The sequence below is a fragment of the Canis lupus genome, chromosome 2 (genome assembly GCF_048164855.1).
Source record: "Canis lupus baileyi chromosome 2, mCanLup2.hap1, whole genome shotgun sequence".
NCBI lineage: Eukaryota > Metazoa > Chordata > Mammalia > Carnivora > Canidae > Canis > Canis lupus.
In genome coordinates this window covers 24794890-24815688 of record NC_132839.1, presented here as the reverse complement: position 1 = coordinate 24815688, position 20799 = coordinate 24794890, and the positions used below count along the sequence as shown (strand labels likewise).

The window sequence follows — 20799 nt, the reverse complement described above, 5'->3', positions numbered from 1 at the left end:
CAAAGTGTGTTGAAATTCTCTTCCACTCCCTGCTTAATAGCTTTCCTCATGTGGCGGGTTGGGGATAGCCTGTTTCCTTATTTCATACCTGAGGGTAGAGTGGTGGCTTTAAGGAGTTGCTAACTCCAAGGTGACTGGAAATTTCTGGTTTCTCCTTCATCTCTCTAAAAAACAACTCTAAATAATCACTTTGTCATAAATTATGTTATGCTTGCTTTACATGTACAGCTTAAGGGGATAACTTCTACTTCTGCCTCCACCTTCCCTGGACAATTCCAGTAAGATGCCTCTTTCAAACCCATTTACAAAGAAGTTCTGGACTCCTCCCTGAAGATCTCAGTGGGGGGCGGGGTGTGTGTGGAAGTGGAACACGTGACTATGTTGGTAGCTTCTTTTACAATACCTAGATTGGGGTAGTTCCCCAAAGGAAGTGACTTTCTAGAAGGAAATCTGGACTGAAAAAGCAATGAGTAATCTAGCAAAGAAGCAGGAGGGGGGTTTCTCCAGCATTATTCAGATGGCTAAGTAGAACAATTATGGAAAAATCCAGGAGTCTAGGCAACTTTTGGAATGCATCAAGTAATCTGAATCAAAGCTAGGGACACAAAGTAGACTATTTCCTCCTTTACCTTTGCTTTTTAATTAAATATAATACAGCCACAGGATTCAGGATCAAAAGTAGCTCCAGTACTGCTAATCTCTAGATTTTCTGTTTTAAAATGCTGAGGAAAAGGCAGAAAAGACCACTCCCATTGGCACTTATCCCATTCCAGGCACCTTGCGGAATGTTTTATACATGTGATTGCATTGTAGAGTGAGCATTTACTGCATTCCCCAGGCGAAGAAACTGGTGCTTATGGGAAAAATATTATTCCTAGTGTCACACATCTAGTAGGTAACAGGGTCAAGAGTTGAGTTTAGATTATTAAAACTGGATCTTTCTATAATATGAATTCACAGAGCCAAAAAACTTTGAGGATCTTAAATGCCATCTAGTGGCAATTTCTACAAACTGTAGACACAATATCCCAAATGTCATTAGGCGTCATTCAGGGGCATTCCTGGCAACTTCAGTCAATTCCTGTGATGGAAAATATTATGCTGCATTCCTATATGTTGAGAGAGACTGACTTCCAGATTGTATCACCAGGCTGTATGTGTGGATCCCAAAGGGTTCATCTTATCCTCAGAAATCCATGAACCACAGAAGATCCACAATATAGTTTTTTTTTTCACCAGAACAAAATAGAGATTAATAATATTGAAGTGGAGGTCAATTTAAGCATATTTATGTGGGAGTTAATAAACTATTGGCTTTTCAGTACCCATTCATCTGGAATATAAGCACACTGCAAGACAATTACAGATGAGTAATCTATTAAAACCATTATTTATTGACTAAATCATCATTATATCAGCATCATAATTTAGTTCAAGAAGAGGTACCACGGTAAAGAGATCAAATGAGATGGAGCAAAAATAGGGTTGCTGGATTCAGCAAAGGCAAAACAAAACAAAACAAAACAAATAGGCTGTCCAGTTAAATTTGAAGTTCAAATAAACATTATGTCTGTGTGTGTAAGTATATCCCCCGCAATATTTGCAATTTACACACTTATACTAAAAAACTATTCATCATTAATCTGAATTCTTAACTAAGCAATGAGTATTTTTATTTGGTAAATTTAAATCAAATAAATGTATACAGTTTCACTGGTTACTGGATTATTCTGATTAATAAAATAACAGTAAATAACATTTTTATAATAATTATGTAATTATTATGTGCACTCTACTTATGTTAACACAATTCTATCAAGTAGACACTATTATTTCTGCTTATAAAGTGAGAATATTGTGACAGTAACAGGTGGAGTAATAGTCACACAACTAGTTAGTGGCAGAGGAGGAGTTTGAACCCAGTTTTGCTAAATGGGGTCTATGTAACTTTAACAGTTATGAAATACTGTTTCTTATCAAATATATCAGTTAGTTTAAAATTACTCTATAAACTGCATATACATTGACAATTTTTGAAAATATTATCCAACAGACTTTCAACATGCATTAAGCATCTACTTTAAGCAAGGTCTCTTCATGAGACAAAAACAAATACTTCACCTTCACTGAACATATTTTACTTTCTGTAAATGGTACTTCAGAAATTCGTAGTATCTCATGGTAATTATTAGGATTATCAAAGGACTAATTATCAAAACTCTTTGATTATTTAAATTCTGTAATCCCATATACTAGAGCTTTAATGCTATACATACATAGGTATGTGGTTCACAGACAGAGAATACTGGAGATACAGAACCCATTACCGATTCCCTGTTTTAGACTTTAGGTACAATTCTATGTATGCATCTTTGATGTACCTTGCTTCCCATAGAGAGGAGAAACTAAAGATTTGTTGTTGAATTCATTCATTTAATAAAAGTCAGATCAATGTGAAGCTTGATTTTTTGAAATCTGCATCCTGGGACCATGACATTTATTTAATTTGATGTGTACTGATAGTCTACTCCTAGACTGCAAGTAGATTCATATTTAAATCATTTTCAATTCAACATATCTAAGCAAGTTCCATCATAACAGTTGCCTCTAAATAAAAATGTTTGTCAGTCATGGCACAAATCGCCAATTCCTTTTCTCTCAGACTTCCATCTTGTGCAAGAATCCCAGAACATATATTCCAAAATTCACATTTTCTGTGTCTAACCTTGACTTGATACCATCAGAAGCTCTGTGGATGGGATTTGGGAATCTGCATTTTCAGCCAGCCCATACCAGCTGATCCCACTGCAGGAAGTTTCTAAACCACACTTTGAGAAAATGATTTTGATACCAACCTGTAAGACAGTGTAAGCAGCTGGTGGTATGATTTCACCCACTGAGAGCTTTAAAGCTGCTTTATTTTTAGAATTTCCTGTATTTCCCATTACAGAGCTTTGAGGCAGCTGTGGAGAGTCTCTCTTTCTCACACACAAATACACAAATACCCAAACACACATATTTAGTGTTACAGTCTACAGTGCTCAGAGATCCATTAACTTGTCTACATAGCTCCTCCTACATCATCAGGCATATGCCAAACAGAACAGATGGGTCCTGTGGTAGTCATGAAGAGCCATCAAATCCTATAGTTTGGGGGGATTAAAACTACAGAGATTCTCATGAAAGAAAAAGGCTGAGCCTCTTATAAGTGTTAGGATGTTGGGACAGGGGAGAAAGGTGACACAGAGCTTAACTGGAATAATAGTTATTCAATTACCATTGCTTTTATTTTATTCTTTAAGCCCTCTTAACCATATCTGGTTTTGTTAGGTTGCATATAAAATGGTAATAATAATCTTATACAACCCCACAATGATAATACAATTTTAAATGCAATCTATAAAATTCTCTTCTACTTTTTATTGGAAAACTATAGAACAAGGTGTCATATAAATAATAGTTTATAATGATTACAGGTAAATATCTCTTGGTTTTTTCTTTCTTACATTGGATAACCTTAGATGAAATGCTTTTTATCTGTTTTTAGCAATATAAAGAAAATAGTGCAAATGGGCAAACTATTCTATTGTATATATATATATGCACACACACCTGTTTCCTTTAATTTTTTCTCTATCAAAAGCCACTGAAGGGATCCCTGGGGGCACAGCGGTTTGGCGCCTGCCTTTGGCCCAGGGCGCGATCCTGGAGACCCGGGATCGAATCCCATGTCGGGCTCCCGTCCCGGTGCATGGAGCCTGCTTCTCCCTCTGCCTGTGTCTCTGCCTCTCTCTCTCTCTCTCTGTGTGTGACTATCATAAATAAATAAAAATTTAAAAAAAAAGCCACATAAAAAAGCCACTGACTATGTGGAAGAGATGACTTATGGAACAACAGAAATTTTATTATTCAAAGAGACTGTGTGTTACTTCCTAAATAAGGAAATTCTGCAAGAAACATATTTGTAAAACAATGATCCTTTCCTAGTTCCAAGTTCCCATTATTCAACAGTGGTGAATGCTACAAAATTTCTATTGCTTATGTTTAGTGTCCCATTTTACTATAAAATAGTGACTATACTAATATGAATTATACTTTATTTTTTATAAAGATTTTATTTATTATTCATGAGAGACAGAGAGAGAAATAGGCAGGGACACAGGCAGAAGAAGAAGCAGGTTCCTCACAGGGAGCCTGATGTGGGACTTGATTCCAGGACCCCAGAATCATGCCCTGAGCCGAAGGCAGATGCTCAACTGCTGAGCCACCTAGGTGTCCCATGAATTAAACTTTAAAATTTAATGCACACGTTATAAAAGCCTCTCTCATTACAATAGAAAGAACTTTATAATGTGAACAGAGAGAAGGCAAAGCCAAGAAGTATATGAACATTTGTAGAAGGATGAACTTAACAGATTAGATACTTAAACAAAAGTTTCAGTGATAATCCTTTGTCACTTTATGTGAAAACACAGGTTTTTTTTGTTTTGTTTTAAGATTTTATTTATTTATTTATTTATTTATTTATTTATTTATTTATTCATGAGAGAGAGAGACAGAGAGGCAGAGACACAGGCAGAGGGAGAAACAGGTCTCACGCAGGGAGCCCGATGTGGGACTTGATCCTGGGTCTCCAGGACCACACCCTGGGCTGAAGGCAGCGCTAAACCGCTGAGCTACCCAAGCTGCCCAAGAAAACACAGTTTTAAAGAAATTATCAAATGTACTTTTCAATAAATGAAATATATATATATTTTTTTACCACTTGAGTGTCAAATATTTGTGTACTATCATAAACTTCTATAGCTAAGCTCTTTAGCTCATAGGAGAGGTTCCTTAATAAGCAAAATGTTCACGTTACTTTCCTTGCTTAGAGTGGTCAATGTATAGAATCCATTTTATTCATTACATCGGTTGACTATTCTCCAGGTACATTTTAACTTAAGGGAAATATTCTTTCTGAAAAGCAAGTGAAAACAATGCTTTGAATCCACTTAGGCAATTTTAAATGCTTGGCTTGTACAGATATGGAAAGAATTGATGACATTATCTTGATACTGAGTAGGCCTATCACAAAAAATAGAAGAATACAGAGAATGGAAAAACCCTACTTCCAAATACATATTTTGCATATATTTGGCTGTATTGAAAAAAATCATGAAAAAAAAAAGACTGCTAAGGTTAGACTTCATTCTACATCATGCCAAATGCAAATAGCCACGAAATATGGCACTCAATGGAAAATAGAGAAACTGGAATTTTGGGTCGAGTTCTGACATTGGCAGGATTAAGTCCTATAACCTCTTTAAATTGTTTTTTTCACCTTGATAGAATATGTTATACAAATAATTATATGTACCCAGATTATTCTGAGGATATGGTGAAAATTATTAGAAAAGCCTTTGGAAAACAAGTGCCACAGAAATGCAATTTAATTGATACAGAATATCCTACAGTGGTTCTTGGAGATGTTAAGGTAGTTATTTTTATAAAGTACTCTCTGATCAAATAAGTTTGAATATCTCCAAATAAAACAGATCTCTTTCCTATTGGATTCTTGAGGATCTTATGTTAGATACATTTGCATCAGTAAGAACAGAGAAGAGGATATGGATTTTACTAAATATATTTCAGTACAGAATCTTTTTTTTATTTTTTATTTATTTATGATAGTCACACAGAGAGAGAGAGAGAGAGAGGCAGAGACATAGGCAGAGGGAGAAGCAGGCTCCATGCACCAGGAGCCCGACGTGGGATTCGATCCCAGGTCTCCAGGATCGCGCCCTGGGCCAAAGGCAGGCGCTAAACCGCTGCGCCACCCAGGGATCCCACAGAATCTTTTTTTTTAAAGAAAACTATGGAAGCAGTGTTTTGCAGGGTACATTTTGGGAAATGCTCATTAAAGTTATCATTTGGGGAGAAAAGGAACTTAATTTGTTTTAGAGTACTGCATGCTTAGGATGAAAGAATGATATATATTATTCTAATTTTCATAATCACACTGAGAAAGACCTTTTGGAAACTTTGAGTCTGCAGTCTACCAGGACTGAATCCTGGTAGAAGAACTATCTGAAGAAAAGGAGCATCTGGAAAAATAAAAATTCTGAGTTTCAGAACCAGGAACCAAGAGGGCTAAGACTGAAGTCATTTGTGGCCACAGACTGAACCCAGAGAAGCCAGTAGTCAAGGGAAAACTTGGTGGCTCTTTGAAAGCCAGGCTGGGCTGAATCTTCCACATGGCTGAAGGTAGATGATAAACAGGCCATCAACTTTCAAAGGGCAGAGCTGGAAAAAAGCATAGAGTAGATAAACCAAATGACAAGGACACAGGAGGCTAAGGTGAGAGGAGGGGAATCCGACACACCAAGACTCAAAGGAAGCAGAGGGCAGGTCAAAGTGAGGGAACAGTATCCAGCCACTCTGACAGACCTTGGTCAAAGGGCCTAAGGAGTGAGTCAACAAGTTGAAACTCTAGTTGGCCTTGATATTAAGACCACAATCTATCCTAGCCAAGAAAACATACCTATTTTTCTCTGAAATACATACTAATTCAAGAATGTAATTAATTGGAAGCTATAGGCAGATATGTCCTGATGCACATTTAAAAAAATCTCAGAGGATTCTAACCAAAGGTTAGTACAGAAACAGGCATGGTTAGGTGGACCTACACTTCCCCGGAGACACACTCTGCCAGTGATCTACAATAGCAGCATGAAACAAAGACATTAGAAATTTAAAAGTCACTTCACAGAGGCATATTTTCCCCATAGAAATGTTAGTTTAATAGTGAAAGAGAAAATGAACATGGTATTCGCTACAAAGAAATTCATTTTATGTTGACGTTACCTAGCAAATAAATACTTCATAAATGAGAGACATCTTAATCATGAATGTAAATGAAAATTGGATGACCAGCTCATCACAGCACCACTGGCTTTGAGAAAGATTACAGGGGTACCTGGGTGGCTCAGCGCTTGAGCTTCTGCCTTTGGCTCAGATCGTGATCCCTGGGTCCTGGGATCGAGTCCAACATCAGGCTCCCCCTGGGGGGCCTGCTTCTCCCTCTGCCTGTATCTCTGCCTCTCTCTGTGTGTCTCTCATGAATAAATAAATAAAATCTTAAAAAACAAGATTACAAAGGCCTTTACGATAAATCAAAGCAATTGAACCAGGTGGGTTTAATTGTGACCAAGAGTGTTGAAAAGAGCAGCATTCTCTAAAATGTAGGGTGTGTACACAGACCTGCCATCAAGTTGTAGGAAACTTTAGAATTTCCATCCTATTTTGTAGTAGTTGTATCTTAAACCAAACAAATAGGAATCACAGTTTTAAAATCTTTAATGTGTGCCTGTGTGTGTGTGTGTGTATTCAATGATTGGCAACACTGAATAAAATTTTTACAGCGTGGAACCACAAACTTAAAGGGCAAGCTAGATGCGCAGAATGCACAGAAATACCAGGAGCTCTCCTTCAAGACAAGGTAAATGGCCAGGGCTATGTAGGTCAGCAGTGGGCTTGGAAAGGGCTTCCAAATCCAGCAAATACTCCCTGGAAAAAGTAGTCACCTCATTCACTGAACAGCCTATAACGTACCATAGTAAAAACTGGCCCACGAGCTTCCTGGCATGTTTCAAGTTCCCCTTCCATGGTTACCTGGCCCTACAATCTTTAGCAAGCTTTTCAGCCTCCCTGTGGCCTCATTATAAAACAGACATAATTTAGTCACTGAGAGAGTTCCTTAAAAGGCAAAACAAGATCACTGATTAAAGGAGATTCTCATTTTATTTGGAAGCTCTCACAAATGCTCCTCTTATTTGAATCAGTATTTCCAGGTTCTAAATTTCACTCACTGGCATATCCTCAGCTTATATTTTTAGAGGAGAACAGTTACTATTCTTAAAACTATATCTTGTTAATAAAAGATAACGAATATGTCACAAATGAAAATTCATTTGCACACAAAGGAATCAGAAGTCATTTAATTCTTATTATCACAAAGACATGAATGGGCCTGCTATGCGTACACGATTCTTTTTTTTTTTTTTTTTTTACACAATTCTTATATAAGTCCTGCTGTTCAGTTTTTCAGTGGTCTCAAATACTTCTGAGCTGAAGCAACCAATTCCCCTCATTTCTGTTTATTGCTTCTGGAATGTTGAATCATGACAATTAGGGTGTCCGTAATCACACGTGCAGGCTGACACAGTGTTAACCATATCCTTCAGTTCCTTGAGCCTGGCATTGTGTTTTGAAATAGTAGGTGTATCAAAAATATTTATGTGAATTTTTAAATTATGAAGCCATTTAAAATAACCTCTGAACCACAAAGCCTCCATTCCATTTCTATGTACCATCGGGGCTTGCTTTCCAAAACTCCTCCCTGCCCTTAATCTAATCTACGCTTTAGAAGCTACTATGCTTTGTATATTTTTCATGATTTGCTGTAGGTCAATGATAGTGTATTAGTGCTTCATAATGGCTTAATATGTTTCATCACTTTGTCTTAGGGGATTCTTATTTTTTTTGATTCTTATTTTTTTAAGCTGTTTATAGAGAGATATATATATACTAACCCATAGAAATGAGACAAACTCAAAACAGGTGGAAAGGTAAGGGAACTATTTTAGGTATTAAGTAGATAAACTGAATAAAATATAAGTTAGTTTTTTAGAGTTATTTTAAGGTTAGATGGTTATAATTGTAACCCTAAGTAAATCAATATGATGTCCTTTTGTCAACTTCATCAGAAATTAGCTGGCGGTCCTGATAATTTTCTGATTACTTTGGACTTGGTTAACCATTATGTAAGATACTAAAAACTTAGTTGCCTGAGTTTTTAAAAGAGGAAAGTTACCTGGGTGATTATCTATTTTATAATAGCTACTTGTTTAATTTTTATAAAAGTAATCTCCATACCCAATGTGGGCTTGAACCCACAACCCCGAGATCAAGAACTGCATGTTCTATTGACTGAGCCAGCCAGGCACCCCTATAATATACACATTTTAGATGAACAAGAGAGAAAACTGAGTTCTAAAACACTAAGGTGATTTGCAGCCCTAAAAAACATATTTTTGGGCTTCAAACTATGCACTCAGTGTACTAGATTGATTCTGGCTGCACTTACTTTTGCCTTCTAAGTACTTGCTACATAAATACCCTACTCATTTTTTTCTCATTAAAAGTTTTTTTTTTTTTTTTTTTTTTTTTTTACTGGATGGTAGAGATCCCCTTTGATACTGTAAACTTACAAAATGAAAGATGATTTATAGTCTAAGCAAAGTATGGACATCTTTGACTTCTTTCACACACTCCAAAATATACTAACATTATGAAGGATGGAAGCTGTTTCACAATCATACATAAATTGTTGCATTACTTTATCTCTTTTAGTTCTGCTTTTTTTTTTTTTAAAGATTTATTTATTTATTTATGATAGACATAGAGAGATAGAGAGAGAGAGGCAGAGACACAGAAAGAGGGAGAAGCAGGCTCCATGCCGGGAGCCTGATGCGGGACTCGATCCCAGACTCCAGGATCGCGCCCTGGGCCAAAGGCAGGCGCCAAACCGCTGAGCCACCCAGGGATCCCTTAGTTCTGCTTTAAAACCAAACCCTTCATGTGGTCTTATTGTTTACTATATAGAGAATTTGGAATAGTGAAATGGAAGTCAGAATATTTCCTCATATTGCCAAATGCTTTCTAGGGGCCTAGAGGTCTCTTGATCCTTGAAAATCTTTCCTTCAGCTTCTCTGTAAATAAATTGCCCAAAGGGCAAGAGAAGTTAATGGCTTTAAAGAAGTTATGAATTTTATGGCTAAAATACCCTCTTTTAAAAATCTGAAACAGACTAAATTAAATAAGGTTTATTTAATTTGAAAACTTAAATGCAATTGCTTTCTTACACATTTCCACAAAATTAGTATTGAAATGAAGTTGTGTAGGGTTAGCTGCAATTCTGACAAAGGTCAACACTAAAGTGTGCAGTCTAACAACTCTATTAATTTTACTAATTTGGTTGCAATACTATTCAGACTACCTGAAATTAGCAAATGTCTCATGAAATAGACCAAAAGGTCATTTCCGAGGTGACCTGGTGACATTTTCCTTCCTCTTAGTCATTTATATAATGTTATCCTTCATGAAATCTGAAAAACTTTTCAGCAGACTCAGTTATGGATGGTGACTTATCCATATTATATAGTCACACCAATAAGGCAATGAATTCATGCACGATATATTCACTATAAGAGAATTTATAATGTCTTATTTTAAACAGTATTTTTAATCAACCAAAGTTAATTCTTAGAGTGCTCCTTGTACAGCTGCATCTACTAGACCAAAATATTTCTTTGCAATTTATAAGATTATCATCAGTAATGTTCCTACCCCTGTTAGAATGTCGTTAAACATCTCAATTCCATGTGAATTTTAATCAGTTTGTATAATCTGAGCATAAATAAAAAGGGAATTTAACTCAATCTGTTGAAAAGCCACTGAAAATGGTTATAAAAACACATAAACATTCTAGTAAGAATATGATTTCAGTAGAGAATATTGCCAAATGGCAAAATGTGCATTTAAAGCTATTAATATTATTATTACTGCTCCCAGGAAAAGATCCGACAAATCTGACACTACCTAAATAAAAAAAATTGAAGTTTTTGTGTACTAATGCAGATTTATATAATTTATCAACACTGCTACCAGTTTGCAACTGAGCTAGTAGTATATTACTTTACATTTCATCATTTTATTGGAAAATGCCTTGCAAGAAGCAAGAATATGCATGCATATCTTCATTCTTAGTTATGACTGGTAGCATCTGATTATGCTCTCTTGAGATTATACAAATCACCAGAAAGAAAAAAGGGAGCTACCCATTGCTGGGAACCTACTATGTGCTTCCTCAGTTCTGTCATTTGCTCAATTTTTAAAAATTAATCAATTATCATTTAATTTATTCATGAGAGACACATACAGAGAGGCAAAGGCATAGGCAGAGGGAGAAGCAGGCTGTGGGACTCAATCCCAGGACCCCAGGATCACGCCCTGTGCCAAAGGCAGATGCTTAACCACTGAGCCACCCAGACGTCCTTGCCATTTGTCTGACCTAATCCACCTCAGAATACGACACAACTTCTGGGTCCTTTGTTTAGAAACTAACCATAGAAGATAACTGTCTGATCCTAGAGCATCTCAGTGAGTTAAATGTCTCTCTATTTTTATAACAGGGATTTTAATCTAATACAAACATGCATTAGGAATGTCCAACTATGAGTCAGGAATGATTGGCTTATGAGGTTTCAATTAAGGTGTAGGAAAGATTTTTTGAAAGGCAAGAAACTGCAACTTAACCTTCAGAGGGTTTTGGAAAACACATTGGTAGGGCTTCTTGCTCAAAATTTCAGAGAACATCACACATCAAAGTGACGAGACATTTTTTCAGAGGTCTGAGAAATGTCTCATTTAGGACTGCCTGTGGACTTAACACATTTTTTTTTTTTTTGCCACATTTCTATAAGAATGGCATACTGATTTCATGATTAACAGCATTCAAGGACATTAATCAGTTAGGTAAGATCACTTCTAAAGCATAACACAAGAACATTTGCTTGAGAAGCTGCTGAGATTTTGACCTTATAGAAAATACTGGAAGAAATCTAAGAGTAATAATAAGAATAAAATATTAAAGTGATATTTTAATACCTAAAAATTCCTTATAATACGTAACGATTGGGCAAAAGGGTACTTGGGGGGGTTTCATTTATAGTCATTGTATTTCTAGATATTATCCACATAGGTTTTAAACCTATTAAACTGAGATAAGATTCTCATCATTAGAGGGTTATATGTATAGTTAATGTATAAAAGAAATTTCTTAAAAATCCAGAACATAAAGACTCCTAACTCTAGGAAACGAACTAGGGGTGATGGAAGGGGAGGAGGGCGGGGGGTGGGGGTGAATGGGTGACGGGCACTGAGGGGAGCACTTGACGGGATGAGCACTGGGTGTTATTCTGTATGTTGGTAAATTGAACACCAATAAAAAATAAATTTATTAAAAAAAACAAAATTTGAATAATTCTAAAAAAAATCCATTAGCAGAAGTTTGATAATGAAGGAAGGAGATTTAAATGACAGGCATGGTTTTTCTTAGGAAGGGCTATCTCTCAGAACTGATGCATCTTGGTTAAAGACACAGCTAAAACTTACAAATTCAGAAGTCTCAAACAAGGATAAAAACTGACTCTATATCAGTAATTCAAAAACAAAATCACTGTATGCACTATCTGTAAAAGTGTTAATCTTATTTTCAACAAAGACACTAACAGGCATAACAAGGTACAGTTGAACAGATTATATTCTCTTGAGAAAACACTAAAAATAGTCACAATTCTGGAGCATTTTCTTGCATGTCAAAAAAGAAAAAAATAAATATAAGAAAAGATGTCAATTTACCTTTGCCTTTGAGATCCTGACTATGCCTTGATACAACAAAAAATAAACATATACTGGAAGAACTGGTCCTTGAATTGACAGAAAAGCTGTCGCCAACACAATGAATCAACTTCAGCATGCAAGTGACTTTAAGACGACAGTTGAAAAGCCATCTTAAAAAAAGTGATGGATGGAGGTTTGGATCGAAGATTACACGTGATTCATGTAAAATATGTTTGTTTTATTTTATCTTTCTAAGGAAAGTCTACCTACCCTGTCTGAGCTACTTATGGGGTATAAAATCTTTTGTCTTATTTCACATGGCATTATGACTCACAAATAATATTAGCAAAGTCCAGTTAATCTGAGATATAACTAAATATTTCCAATTAAAAACATATACAGCAACAAAGAACCAGCTAACTTTGCCATTCAAGTTTAACAAATGGAAAAAGGTTTTTCCATGGTTTCTTCAAATTGAGAACTTGAGAATTTCCTATGAATTACGAAAATTTAGTTCCTGTATTACAAAGACTAGATTTTTAACGTGAGACTTTATTTTATTCTATTTTTTTAAGATTTATTTATTTAGAGAGAGTAATGTGTGATCACAGACAGAGCAATGTGTGTGATCCTGAGCATGTATGTGGTGGTGGGGGGGGGGGGCGTGGGCAGAGGGAGAAAATCTCAAGCATACTCCCTGCTTAGCCGGAAGCCTGACACAGGCTAGATTCCACAACCCAGGAGATCACCTGCACTGAGACCAAGAGTCAGAGACTTAACCGACTGAGTCATCCAGGCATCCCTAACATAGATTTTAGATTTATATTTCAAATATTATTTTAAAATTTGTGGATATTACCAATTGGAGACCAAACTTATATGCCATCCGGGCCCAAATCAATAACTTGAATTATATTTTGTTTTTTTTTTTTCTTTTTTAAAGATTTTATTTATTTATTTATTCATGAGAGACAGAAAGAGAGAGAGAGAGAGGCAGAGACACAGGCAGAGGGAGAAGCAGGCTCCATGCAGGGACTTGATCCCGGGTCTCCAGGATCACCCCTGTGCCGAAGGCGGTGCCAAACCGCTAAGCCACCCAGGGATCCCTGAATTATACTTTGAACTATCCATTTATCCACTTATTCATTCATTCAACAAATACTTATTGAATGCCTACCATGTGTCAGGTGTTTTAAAAGGCGTTCAATTAGGTACTGGATGACAAGTTAAGAAAGTCACAAAAGACAAATGTGGTTTCATCTCTCCTGGAGCAAACAATTGAATGTTGAGAACACAATTTCCAATACAGTGTGATAATGGACAGTGAGAGAATTACTGAGGACACAGTAGCACTCAGCTCTCCCCTGAGTACTACTGTGGTAGGAGGCAGCTGGTAGTAGTAGCAAAGCCTTCCCAGAGGAAAGTACATACAAACTGCAGCTGAAGGACGTCAGCCACACACGGCCGGGGAGAGAGGTACTCTTTCTATTCTTTTCCTTTAGGAAGAGGACATTTATAAAGGAATCGAAGGAGAGAACATTTGGTTTGAGAAACTGAAGCGTATTTAGAAGAGTGTGGTAAGAAATGAAATGCGGCCAACTCCTGCAAAAACTTCCAGGCTATATTAGGAAATCTTCACTTTATTCTGAGGCTGATTAGGGAGCAATTGAAGGGTTTTAGAAAGAGAGTAAGAGAATCATATTTGCATTATGAAAATGGATTTTTAGAGAGTGAGACCAGAAACAGGAAAGCTGGTTAGGGGGTTTCTGCAAAACCCAGGTGAGGGGGTAGCCTAGATCAAGGAGGTGCAGTGGGTATGGCGAAAAGGGAAATATACTGTGTGTGTGTGTGTGTGTGTGTGTGTGTGTATTCACATAGACCTTTCCTTGAAAAAGCTCCTAAAAAACATTAAAAGGAGAAACACACATAATTATCCTTAATGCAATAGCTAACTAAAGAGCTAAAAAAGAAAGAAAGAAAGAAAGAAAGAAAGAAAGAAAGAAAGAAAGAAAGAAAGAAAGAAAGAAAGCTCAATAAACCTCCAGATCAGTAGAGATCCTGATAGACTGTTAGGGGAAAGTAAAGAGGAAAGCCACTATTTTCACTGAGAAGATTTTATTGGATATTTCAGGTGACTTAGAACAGGCTCAGGTGGCAAATCTGGTTCCATATGGGGTAATGTTTGCTGCTATTATAATAGTTTTTCTGATTTTCAGAAATGTAGTGAATTACCACAGTTTTGAAACTCAGGGATTCAGCCTAAAAATCAATAATAGAATTCATATCTTTCAAATAAAATGACCTCATTATGGAATTAAGCTGTCTTACTTTTCCTTGCCACAGAAGACATTAACAAATTTGTACATACTTAAAAGTACTCCACAATAAATGCATTTCAAGAAGATTGTTTTTAAAAAGCACTGACTATAACCGCACTTCATTTGCAAATGATAAATAGACTCTGCAGTGTCTATGCTTTCCTTCTATAAGCAAGCTCTCTTATGAGAATGTAATCAAATTGCTCCATTGCTTAGCAACCACAGGTAAAGAGCTAATAAGTCAGGAGTCATGATTCTGTGGGAACAATCTGCAGGTCAATAGCATGATTTCGGGGAGGTATGGAGTCCTGCTGTGGCACTTTCAAACCAATACTGACACAGAGCATTAGAACAGATGAGAGTTAAAATGCAAATACTCTCATAATCGATTGAATTGACCTATATATATTGCAATCTGGTACAATTGGCGGCATCAATCTGCCAGAAGCATCTATAAATCAACGTCACAGTAAAACTAGCACATGGATATGGCTTCCTAGGGAATTTTTGTTTTATCAATTTTAGGTAAGCCACAGGAAGATGTATTTAAATTAGCATGAAGGCAAGGGCTCTGATGTTCATCTAACCAAGAGGAAATCTCCTAAGGAAGAGGAACAGGCACAGGAGAAACAGTTTTTGAAAATATTACCTGTAACCATTGTGACTGGTCATTGTGGCCAGAGGTCCAGGCATTCACTTTGCCCTGTTTGTCCAGCCGAGCCTTCCTTGGTTCCCAAGTGAACATGTCCATGTTGAGAGTCCTGAAGATGCTTGAGGCAGTGATCTGATAGTCTTGTATATGTCCTGATTTCATCCCCAGAGGCTCTGAACAGCCTGAAAGAAAATGAGAAAGGCTCCATGAGAAAAATAATTTATTACCCTGGAAGTTTTCTATGTTCATTTTGGATGGGCAAAAGAAGTTTAAGCATAATGCTATTCATTTCCCCAAAGAAAAAGCATCTAAATTCAAAAAAGGCTATAATCAGAAATAAATCTGGAATAAAATCGAAAAACAAGATAGCCAATTCAGGCTATTTTGTCTGAATATATTTTGGAAAAATTGAAAACAAGGCAGACAATTCAAACTACTTTTCTGTGATAGATGATTTTGCAAAATGAAAACAAGGCTGAAAGGCTCTCTCCTGTCTCATTACTGATAGCCTCATGACTATTCCCTGGTTTTCAACAGTTTCATTGTGTCTTTAAAAAAGAACATTTTCTCACAAAGTATATTTGGTTTTATCTTATTTGTTTCCATAATACTGCAAATGAAAATTCCCTCAGTACAAAGTCATTTTCACAAGCTGCTCCAGTATATTTCAAATTGGACAGTATTTTGTTTTCTGAGAAATGTCTGTTCATCTTTATCACTGATTCTTATAGACCAACAATGTTCTCCTGGATATTGAGGAAGCTTATATCTACTTGATGTGTACCATGTGCCAGACACTGTGCAAGTATAGAATTTAAAGTAATAGATAATATAATAGAAGAAAATAAGGTGATTCTAACAAAAATCATTACTGCACAAGCTTTCTTATAAAAACTTACATTTAGATCGTACTCAATAACCTCTAGTATTGGGTACTTTTTTTTTTAATTTTTATTTATTTATGATAGTCACAGAGAGAGAGAGAGAGAGAGAGGCGCAGAGACACAGGCAGAGGGAGAAGCAGGCTCCATGCACCGGGAGCCTGACATGGGATTCGATCCCGGGTCTCCAGGATCGCGCCCTGGGCCAAAGGCAGGCGCCAAACTGCTGCGCCACCCAGGGATCCCGTATTGGGTACTTTTGAAAGACTTTTCAATTCTGGTATATATTTTGTCATATTTGACCTGATATGAAATTTTGCTTTGTCTGTCAATGGGAAATTGTGTGGATATATTGTGTGGATGTGTCCACAAGTGCCGGTGCATGCATGCATGCCTATGAGTGTGTGCACACACACACACACACACACACACACACAAACAATTTCTCAAGGAAACTTACAATTTCCCAATCTTGAGTTGCAACTGTGACAAAATTCCATTCATAAGGCTCATACCATTATTCTATCATCGTGTTAGTCAATGGTTGAGTCTTCCATATGTACAATTGCTACATTTTGACCAAGGAACACACAAGATGAGTTTGATCATCAAGAAAACCAATATGAAAAAAGGGGACTCTCCAATCAAGGCTGTCTCCTTGTACTCTACTGGTTTCTCACTTACTCTCTGTGTGGCCTTTTACCCATGATTTAACTACTTCATGCCTCAGTTTTCTCATCTATAAAATGGTGGCAATAGAAAGAAACTAACTCAAAAAATGTTCTAAGAAATTAATTAAAAGTATTTAGAAACAGTCTGGCATATAGCTAACATTCAATAAATGTTAGCTATGCTTATTATTTCCATAAACCTCATTCTGACAGATAACAATGCTAAGTCCCCAGATCAGCATATCAGTGAGCACTAAATAATGTAGTAGGTTTGGCTGCATTTTCTGAAGCTAGGCTGTTTTAAGCCAAGGCTTAAGAGAGGAGGCTCAGAACTCTTCATTGATAAATAATTCTTAACTACTATTAATTGCTTTCTGTTCTAGTAAATCTAAGTCACTGCCTTCTTGAGGCTTCTCCATGCTTGCCTCCACCTCCACCTTCTGGAGGAGAAAAATTGCATGACAAATCTCAAAGATTCTAGGAAGTTCCAAAGTCTTAATGACATACCATTTATCTCCTGGCAGTTCTAAGGTAACATGATATTGCCTGCATTATAGATTTCTGACTTTTCTATTATGACCATCAACCCACTCACACCCACCTTGCCCTGATATTGGAGTCTTTGTAGAACTGATTGGCTTGCAGAAAGACACAAGGGGAAAGGGAAATTGTTTTTCTCCTTTTGTAATATAATATTTGAAATCTTGGTTAGAAAAGGAATGTTGATCATTTCTGCTTAGTCATAGAATTCATTTCATACCCACTCTGTTGTCTAGTATCTAGCCCAGAGCAAGTGCTGAAGAATGTGTTCAAAGAATGGATGAATTAATGACTATACCACCTCTAATTACAGTCATGATTCATTTCATTCTAGCCATCTTAAATCACACCTCTTCTAGAGAATTTAAGGAATTTTCTTTTTTAAGTGTCTGGGAAAAGATTAACTGTTGATCTTCTAGAAAGGCTGAGAGATCATATAACAGCTTATTGAATACAGTAAGGCAGCTTGTGCTTTACAGTGTTGCAGTGGATGGTGGGAAATAATTTGGCACATTATATTACTGTTTATTTCCAAGTGTTATAGCTAGCCTCTCTGCCAATTTGCCTCACATCACAAAAGTTCTTTCTCATCCACATGATTTCATATGTGTAGATTAATTAACACTTTTACCAGAATGGACAGCACCTAAACAAAATGAAATATTAACAAAAAAAGATTATGTCTATAGCCCTAGTTTTTAAAAGCATCCAGTGAGAGATTTTATCCTCTGCATGCAAGTTTGAAATCAATTTGTGGAATTGGGAGATGGGGTATGGCTTCTTTTTAAGAACATAAAATCTGTAAAGTGTCAGGTGTAACTTCCTGTAAAACCTGAAAGTAAAATATAGTCATACCTTGGGAATGTAACTGTGCCATGTAAGATAGACTGACCCTCATGAATCAAGAGACTGGAAAATTGGGGAAGGTGATGTTAAACAACTAAAAACCATGGGGCTTGGTTTCTTCTTGATTGCTTTATGATGAATGACTTAGGGATGACACTGGCCTGTGATGATAGAGTGACAAGTAATATAAACACTGCTCAGCAATGATTCTGTTGAGATTTCTGGCCATGAACAAGCTGGTCCGAATTACCAAAATAAAGGAAATATCATTGTTAGGATAATTAATGGTACTAAAACCATATGTTGGTTACTTTATAAAAGACACCCATATATAGAATGAAAATGTAATCCTTAAAATAGATTCACTCATCTGGCCAAATGTCTCTAATTCCCTTAAATGTAATGAGCTCACTTAAAGTTTGGCTGTTTTTAATAGTAACTTTTATTTGCTTAAAAATCATTCTCTTTCTCGGCATCACAAATAAACCTAAAAAGGGAAACAGAAATAAAGCATGCATTTTAATGCCTGTGCAACCTCTTGAAACGAATAAAAAGATCTCAGTTGTCCATTTGGAGAGATGTGTCCTCCTACTCTTAACCAAATGGCATTACCGTAAGCCTGAGAAAGTCTTTCATGCTGAAAAGGGGGGCACACATGAATTTTTGGCTTTCTCCAAAACAGCTGTTTGAACAAATAATCTCAGGCCATAGTGGTAAAGATAGTGTTTAAATGTTGATGCTAGAAAAGTACAGGCACCAAAAAAATAGCACAGTGAAATGCCTAGGCAAGGTTTTTGTTTAGTTCAGAATCTAGCTATATTGAAATGGGACCACTGTGAGATCCAAACATTAAGTCTTCATCTTTATATCTAGTACCAATGCTCCTGGAAGACAAGAATTATTTAACTCCGAATCCTTTGATAGATTTATCTTTGAGCTGGATAATCACTGTTTGTACAATAAGCAGGTTGCTAGATAAGAATGATCTCAGAATGAATTTATAGTAGCTATCATGGTTTTGAAGTATTACTTCCCGGGGAGGAATGATAAATTTACATGTTTCATAAAACCTAAACAAAACAAAACCAAGTTCTTCTGGTGGATAGACAAAGATAAAGCTTACTTTCCTAAGCCATAGAACCCAAACATAACTGCAATTTATGAGGTCAGACAGATTCCAGTTTTTACTGAACTTTTGTCACAAAATATAAATCATAGTTACTCCTAAAAACAAGACACATTTAAACTTGACAAAAGTTTCCAGTGAGTATTTGTTGTACTTTCTTTGAAATACACTGCTCCCTCTACATTAACTCTATGCTGTAGCATGTTTTAAAACTTGTTTATTCTACACACACACACACTCTCTCTCTCTCTCTCTCTCTCTCTCTCTCTCTCAGTGAATCATACCCTAGACCTTTTGTAGCAGAAATTAAAGTCTATGAGCGTTGGGAGATAGCAAATTAGTAGTAGACTACATACAAATATATTTTTTTCTTTAAAGAGTATACAGAAATAAATAATATGAGACTCACCCGATAGCTCACAACCAAGAAGCTCCATTCTCAAAGTGCAGTGTCTCCGACAAACTTGAGGATAGAGTCTTACGTACTGAGCTTTTATCGGGGGTGTGAAAGAGTTAGCATAGGGTGTGTTGTTATCAACATTTCCACGAAAAACCTGGGTAAAGAGATAGTAGAGAGTTTAAAATTATTACTTCTAACGGCTTCTTAACCTAGTTTCCTATATTGATCTTATATCCTACCCAACGTAATGCTTCAAAAATTGGATTAAGTAATTTGGGGATCAGGAGCATTTAGGAAGCACCTCCCCCTCAGTAGTGAATATGAAACCTATGGATAAAATCCTAATGGAAGCTATAAATCACTGTCGTCTGTGGCATAATCTATAGGCTACCATGATGGTCCCGTTGATTTTAAGATCAGTTCTTCAGAGCCAGGGGGGTGCTTCTTTATTTTTTTGAGACGTGAGTACCTTAAACCTCTCAACTTAATCTGGGTCTATCTGTTCAGGCTGCTACTTAGTATTTATAGGTGGGTTTTGTTTGTTTGTTTTTCTGTAGGAAACAGTCTTTACTAATACTTTCTAATCACTCAGTCTCTCTAACACTATGATCAGATTTAGGATGCTTCAGGGTCTGATTCCTCAAGATTACTTTCTTAGCAGTCAGTCCCAGATCACTGGGTGAGATAATCAAAGTCTTTCTATATATATATATATACAAAAACTATCTATACTATCTATCTATCTATCTATCTATCTATCTATCGATCGATCGATCGAAAAAACAGTGCTTTTCTCTAAAAATTAAATGCTAAAATTGCTATTTTTAATTCTTTAAAATTTCATTCTTGTTTTACTTTTCATAACCTGGTAACCAGAAAGCTTTATTTGATTTCACTTAAGAAATCATTAAAAAAAAATCT

General features: G+C 36.3%; 1 protein-coding gene across 2 annotated transcripts in view; it reads right to left on the bottom strand.

The window, feature by feature from the left end:
• Positions 1-20799, bottom strand: part of EDIL3 (EGF like repeats and discoidin domains 3) — a 393058-nt gene that overhangs the window by 78175 nt on the left and 294084 nt on the right. For both annotated transcript variants that reach the window (XM_072792939.1, XM_072792940.1), the window contains 2 exons: positions 19888-20032; positions 15412-15596 (listed from right to left, as the gene is read on the bottom strand). In XM_072792939.1, coding sequence (XP_072649040.1) covers positions 15412-15596; positions 19888-20032 — 330 coding nt within the window. The remainder of the gene's footprint in view (positions 1-15411; positions 15597-19887; positions 20033-20799) is intronic.